General features: G+C 29.9%; 1 protein-coding gene across 1 annotated transcript; it reads left to right on the plus strand.

Annotated features, from left to right (window-relative positions):
• Positions 1-5,480: 5,480 nt before the first annotated feature.
• On the plus strand, positions 5,481-7,369 carry LOC112710623 (chitinase 10). The gene is made up of 2 exons (XM_025762914.3): positions 5,481-5,994; positions 6,916-7,369. Exons 1-2 carry the CDS (start codon positions 5,534-5,536, stop codon positions 7,280-7,282), a joined length of 828 nt encoding a protein of 275 aa, XP_025618699.1. The 5' UTR covers positions 5,481-5,533; the 3' UTR covers positions 7,283-7,369.
• The last annotated feature ends 482 nt before the right edge of the window (positions 7,370-7,851 follow it).

The raw sequence follows: 7,851 nt of genomic DNA on the forward strand, positions 1-7,851 counted from the left end.
TTTCTTGGCAATTTGATGTGTTTGAATTAAGCATTTGCATTTATTTTAGGTAGTTGCATTTAGATAGGATTCATATAGTTTAGTTGCATTCAATGTCATACCCTTTGGTTCCTTCTTATTTTAGCATGAGGACATGCTAAGGCTTAAGTGTGGGGAGGTTGACAAACCCCAATTTGACGGTTTGCTTTGTATTGAATTTAGAGTATTTTGATAGCCTTTTGTCACATTTAGCCTATGAATTAGCATGGTTTTGTTATCTCTCCCATATTTGTGCTTAAGTGTAAAAAGATGCTTTGTAAGCCTTATCTTGATGAATTCTAATTCCTCTTTGATTCCATAAGATGCCTTGATGTGTTTGTTAGTAATTCCAGGATTGAAATAGGCTAGGCATGGATCAAAGGAAGCAAGGAAGGAAGCATGCAAGTGGAGAAAAGCACAAAAAGCCAAAGAATTGATCTCGGCCAAGCACGCGTACGCGCACAAGGCGCTTGCGCGTACATCGCAGAATTGGCTGAGGACGCGCACGCGTACCGTGCGCGCACGCGTCGTAGCCGCACGTGATTCTTTTATTACAACACGTGTCTGGCGATTTTGGAGAGTTTTCAGCAACCAACTTTGGCGCCAAAAGGCATATAAAAGCCAAGGATTGAAGGGGATTGACACACATTCATATACATTCACATCCATAGACTAATTTTAGATCCTTAGGTAGATATTTTTAGTGAGTTACATTTGTAGAGAGAGAAACTCCAACTTCTCTCTAGGATTCATCTTCATTTTCTCAATTCTCAACCATTCCTTGGTGAGATCTATTACAACACTCACTTTACTTTGTTCATGTTGTAGATCATCTTCTCTAATCTCAATTCTTATAGATCTTAGGTTTAACTTTATTGTTTTGGATTCTATTGATTCATTGAAGATCTCATTTTAATTGTTGTTCATTGTTGATTGTTGTTTTCTTTTGTGTTGAATTGCTTTAATTCTAAATCTCTTCTCAATTTCACTATGTCTTTCATTCTTGCCCTCCAAGTGTTTGAGAAAATGCCAACTTTAGATATGGAGTAGCACTCCCTCACTTGGCCTAGTGGTTGAGTCATTGGAGACACTTGAATAATGGATGTCAATTGTTGGTTGAGAATTGAGGATTGCTAATTGACTTAGAGTGCACTAAAGCTAGACTTCCCTAGGGTAAGACTAGGACTTGTGACTTGAGTTAATTACTTTTACTTGACTTTCCTCTATAATTAGGGGTTAACTAAGTGAAGCAACACTCCTTTGTTATCACAATTGAGGGAAGCTATAGTGATGGAACTTCCAATGTTCAACCTTGGCCAAGGCTTTTAATATTGATTGTTTGTTGTTTTCTTTTATTCACACTTTTATGCTACACTCTTTAAACCACAAAAGACCACTTAACCAATAGCATGCATCCTTGTAGCATTCCTAGGGAAGAACGACTCGGGACTAATACTCTCGGTTATAGATTGTAGATTTGTTTGATGATGGATTTTGCGTCGATTTAGACTATACTACGATTGATTACTTGATAATTTCCACACCGGCAAAAATTCATTTGTCAGACCCTCTCGCACTAAATCGGTCATAACTTGAGCTACAAAGGTTCAAATGATGCGGTTTCAGTTGAGTTGGAAATCTAACGTCCGGGACTTCGATTTGATATATAATTTGCCATAGTGGCCGTATAGCTAGGCGACGCGAACACGTGCTCCACGCGGACGCGTCGCAGTGACGAAAATCAGCGTGGCAAATTTCATAACCAGCAAATTCTGGGCTGTTTTTGACCCAGTTCTCGACCCAGAAAACACATATTAGAGACTATAAAGTGGGAGAATGCATCCATTTAGAATTAAACAACATACAACATTCATATTTAACTTTTCATAATTTAGATGAAGTTTTAGAGAGAGAGAGGCTCTCTCCTCTCTCTTTGGATTTTGGATTTCTATTAGGATTAGGCTATGATTTCTTAAATTACAGGTTCAATGTTCCTTTATTTTATATTTTTCTTCCATTTTTAGATATTCTAATACTTTTATTTGATTTATGTTGCCAAATTGGCTTATGAACTTTTCATGTTAGGATTTTCTTAACTAATGCAATTTGAGGTATTTTCAGATATATAATTTTTATTTAGCTTTCTACATCCTTGGCTTTAGTTGATTAATTGGTAACTCTTGAGTTGTCAAACTCATCGTGATTGATAATTGATATCTTTGATGATTGATTTAGATTCCTATAACTCTAGTCTTTCCTCAAGAGTTGACTAGGACTTTAGGTGTTAAATTGATTTATCCACTTGACTTACCTTCATAGTTAGATGTTGACTTAGTGGGAGCAAAAATATAATTCTCATCACCATTGATAAGGATAACTAGGATAGGACTTCCATTTTTCATACTTTGCCAAGAGTTTTTCCTTGTTATTGATTTAATTCCCTGCAATTTATTTCTCTTGTTCAAAACCTTTCAAAAACCCAAAAATACTATTTTCCATAACCAATGATAAAACATATTTCCCTGCAATTCCTTGAGAAGACGACCCGAGGTTTGAATACTTCGATTTATAAATTTTATTGGGTTTGTTTCTTGTGACAACCAAACGTTTGTACGAAAGAATTTTCTGTTGGTTTAGAAGCTATACTTACAACGCGATTATCTTTGTGAATTTATTTACCGCCAGGAAATCCGATCGTCAGGCTTATAAATGTGAGTTGAAAAAAGATATAAGAGAAGAGGCAAGAGATATTCAAGAAAAAACCAAGGAATTATTTCTATGCATTTGTATTTGTTGAATTATGATTAGTTCCTATTGCTAAGTTGGGATAACACTTGATGTATCTGAATTTGGATAGATTCCTCTTCTAAGTTGGGACAACACTTGGGTAGCTAGGTTTTGGAGTAGAATGTGTAGTGGAAGATACTAGATGAATTAAGTTGTAATTCATTAGTATTGGTGTTTATAATCATTTTGATTATAGTGAAAATTCTACCATGATTTTGGTAGAAATTGGATGTAGATTTCATGACAATTGAAAATCAAACCAGGATATATATTAGCACATTCTCTTATTCCCTTCTCTATTTTTATCTGATTTTAGAGATAAAATAAAAAAAGATCTCCTGCATAATTAGTTTTTACAAAAACAAAACATAAAAATTTTATTTTTGAGTTAACTTGATTCAACTCCCTTTCTCAAATTCTAACTATTCCATTAGCATGTACGTTATCTAAATCGCCTAAAACTTGTACAATTTTAGTAAAGCTTGGGTAATTTGCATCCCAATCCGAAAACATTGAATTTTTATATATAAACTTATTTAGCAATAATGAATTATTTTAATTTATTTAAAAAATTCTTATAATTCTCCATATATTTTATATTTGTTACAAATGGCACTTTTATTGATAGTCAATCAATTGAAAAAAAAAAAAAGCTGTTGGGGGAGAACTTTAACTGACAAAATACTGATTGTAATTGAGGAAGTCGTTGATAAAAGAAATAATAATAAATCTAACATCGAAAAAGTCATCTTGAAAAAAATTGCCGTAAAAGAGTCTTATTATGCTCAATATAAAGACCTCTTCAAATCAATCTTAGCAAGTGAATGGATGCAGCCATAAAAATTCTAGTATTTTTGACTGTTATACGGGTGTCATTAATAACAAGTGATTTTTGCTTTACACAAAAGTAAAATAATTATAGAGAAAAATAATTTTTTTATGTGCTTAATATCATCGATTTTTTTTTAATTTTTTCTATAACACATTTTTATATAAAGTTAGGGTGCAGTATTTATTGAGTTTCTTCGTTTAAATTTAATCATTGAATCTCGTTCCTTGATGAGATTAGGGTTCCAATCCTTTCCAATTTAATCAGTGGATAATAATAATAATAACATTTAATCAGTGGATATGGTCAAACTCCAGAGATTCGTGGTATCAACATACTCCACCGTGATAATGTTTCATCAACTGCTTAGAATTCGTCAAAGCTCGATTATTTAATAATTTTTCTTAACATATACCAAGCTATCATATAAAAAATATTATATAAGGCGATGTTGTATTATTCAATCTTAATTAACTTTATATATTAAAAATAAGATAAAAATTCAGCTCCAATCAATTTTATATAAAATTATTTTTAGATGGTTGATACATATTATTAGTTAGTTTAAAACAAATCGATTTATTTTATATAAATTATTTAATTAAAAAAATTGGTTTAAATAGATCAAATTACCTTTAATTTTTTTATTTTTTTCGTATTATTTCTAAATTCTTAAATGATAAATTTGATATGTTTTTTTTTTCATTTTTTTGACCAATCTTTTTTTAACTTTTGTTTATTTAATTTTTATCAAATATATGCATATAAATTGTTTGAAAAAGTAAAATTTAATATTCTAAAAAAGAAATAAAATTCACAGTTTTTTTTGTCTGTACAAAAGAAGAAAAAAAATAAAATTTACATAGAAAAAAATTTGAGTTTACGATACAGAACAAAAGGTTACAAATGGTACTATATTTCAATTTTTTTTTGTCTCTATTTTTATCTTTCTGAAAAGCTTTAATTTGTTTTTAATGCCTCAAATTTTCAGTTACTAAATTCTTTTTCTAACACAAATTTTAAATTAAGTTGTAAAAGATATATTTAATTATAAATTTACCGTTAAATTAAATATCATGGTAATCAATCAATTAGCTTTTATTTTATTAATAAATTATTTTTATGAAAATTATTGTTGATCTTTTAAAATTATTTTATAAATAAATTATTTTTTTAAGATAATAAGACCACAATTTACTTATCTAAAAATTATGATTTCACTATAATAATATATGCTTTTGTGTTTTCATTAAAACACTAAAATTTATTTTTAATGAAATGAAAGTATCTAATCAAATTTTTATATTTATGTAACTATTTAAAAGTTATCATTTTTTTTATGCGTAAATGCTTAATTATAATAAGTATTACAATATAATAATATATAATTTAATAACAATGTAAAAAGCTCATTCAAAATATTAATTATGAAAAAAAAAAGAATTTTAAGAGCGTAATAAAAAAATAAAAATAAAAATAATTATTTAATTTAATTTAAATTAATTTTTTAATTAAATTATTTATATAAAATAAATTATATTTTTTTAAATTAAATAGTAACAAATGTCAATCATTCAAAAATAACTTTATGTAAAGTACACTACATGTGAATTTCTCCCAAAAATAAAGAGTTTTACGTGTTCATGGAGAACACACTAAATGGGATTCATAATAAAGTATGAACGTATAATGCGTTAGTGAGTAGGACAACATAAACCGTTGACCTTTGACCCTCCACGCCCACCAAGCCACCACCGTCTTTTACCTTTGAATATACGAAATCTTTCTGTAGCGTTGAGTATTGATTATTGAAATTGTACATATATAAACCTTAATCCTACCTCATATCATTCCCACATAAAAACCAAACCAATCCTTGATAACATAACATCCAATAACATGGCATTATTCTCATTCTCCTCACTCTGCCTCACAATTTTTGTCATCTATTCTTCTTTATCTCTATCTGCTGAATCACGTGTCTCACCAATTGCACCAATCTCTTCTCTTATTAGCAAAACCCTTTTCGACTCAATTTTTTTACATAAAGATGACAATGCTTGCCCTGCTAGAAACTTTTACACTTATGAATCCTTCGTTGAGGCAACCTCGAGCTTCCCCGCGTTCGGCTCGACCGGATGCTCGGCCACACGGAAGCGCGAGGTTGCCGCATTTCTTGCACAGATCTCACATGAAACCACAGGTGGTTGGGCTACTGCACCTGATGGACCATATGCTTGGGGGCTGTGCTTCAAGGAAGAAGTTAGTCCTCAAAGTGATTATTGTGATTCCTCCAACAAAGAATGGCCCTGTTATCCTGGAAAGAGTTACAACGGCAGAGGACCAATTCAACTTTCCTGGTATATATAATATATAAATCTTTCATATTTGCATGTTTTTACATCCATAATATTATTTGCATCCCAAGAAAGTTATGGTCCATTTACATACTAACTCTTCTCCTATGAGATTAGATTCTGGATTTTACTCATTTTGCATTCATCTACATTTTTTTCATCTTTAAGTATGATAAGTATATGCAGTTGAATTATCAATTACAATTAGTAATTAAGTTTCTTTTCATCTTGTTTGAGATACTGTGTTCAACTCACTAATAAATGCCAATTTAATAGACAGACAACATTTTTACTTAATAAATTTTGACCGAAGGTTTTTACTTAATTTGACCGTTATCTTCTTTAACCAGTAAAAATTTAGCTCAAAATCGCTAAATAATAATCTAGTTAAATTTATCAAATTATTTAATGATTTCAGCTATTAATTTTCCATAACATTAATATACTTAAATTTCTACTTTTATAAATAATACTAAAAATAAAAATGATACTGAATTCTTAAAAAAGAAAACACAATATCATGTGCATTTTTAATTAAATATTGAATTTAATTTTTATATATTATTAGTGTAAAAAAATTTTACACATATAATTAATTGTGTATTATTATATCAATAAAAATAACTAATTTTTATATTATTAGTGTGTGAAAAATTAAAAAATGATCTAAATATATAAATATTATCAAATAATCTATTTACATTATTAGGGTGTAAAAATTAAAATCTTTATGTATTTATTTTATAATTCATGACAAATAAAAAAAGACATGTGAATAAAACTCTACTATATTATTAGGGGATTGGATCCCCAATTTTTTCAGAGGTCCACAAGTAATCTGCCATTGTGCCAAGTCTCAGCTGCGTACTTGCCTGATTGTTTAGATTATTCAAATGTACTTATTCTTTCTTTTTGTTGTCTTAGGAATTACAACTATGGGCCAGCAGGGAAGGCCTTGGGATTCGATGGTCTTAAGAACCCAGACATTGTGTCAAACAATTCAGTAATTGCATTCAAAACAGCACTCTGGTTTTGGATGACAGAGCAGAAACCAAAACCTTCTTGCCACAACGTCATGGTTGGGAATTACGTGCCAACAGCATCTGATAGAGCAGCAAATAGAACCTTAGGGTTTGGGTTGGTTACTAACATAATCAATGGTGGACTTGAATGTGGAGTTCCAGATGATGCAAGAGTCAATGATCGGATTGGGTACTTTCAAAGATATGCTAAGTTGTTTAATGTAGATACTGGACCTAACTTGGATTGTGCATATCAGAAATCCTTCTAAGCTTATATTGTTTTTGGTGTATCCTTTCTTTTTCTTTTATTTCTATAATTTTATCCCTTGAATAAATGGTTAAATTCATTCTTAAAAGATTACTCTTTTTTTTAAATTAGTTTCTGAATTTTTTTTAAGTAAATTCGTCTTTTAAAGATTTTAAATTGATCGCATTAGACCCTCCATCACTTCCATTACTCATGGCGTCAAAATTTGTTGATGTGACACTTTAAGGGACGCCACAACATACATCTGACAATCTTAATTAGGTGCTAACATGATAAATTTATGAAATTAGACCAAATCAATCTCAATTTAAAAAATTTCAATGTCTCAAAGTCTTGCTCAATTTAGGGTTGATTTGATCTAATTGTATGAATTTAGCATGTCAACAGTCAATTAGGATAGCTAGGAGTATATTATAGTCAATATGGTATTACTTAACATGCCACATCAATAAATTTTGACGTTGTCAACAACGAAAATAACAAAAGAACTAATGTAACTAACTTAAAATCTTTGAAACACGAATTTGATTAAAAAATCTTTCGAAAATCAATTTAAAAAACGAGTAATCT

The sequence above is a fragment of the Arachis hypogaea genome, chromosome 9, assembly GCF_003086295.3.
Source record: "Arachis hypogaea cultivar Tifrunner chromosome 9, arahy.Tifrunner.gnm2.J5K5, whole genome shotgun sequence".
Taxonomy (NCBI): Eukaryota; Viridiplantae; Streptophyta; class Magnoliopsida; order Fabales; family Fabaceae; genus Arachis; species Arachis hypogaea.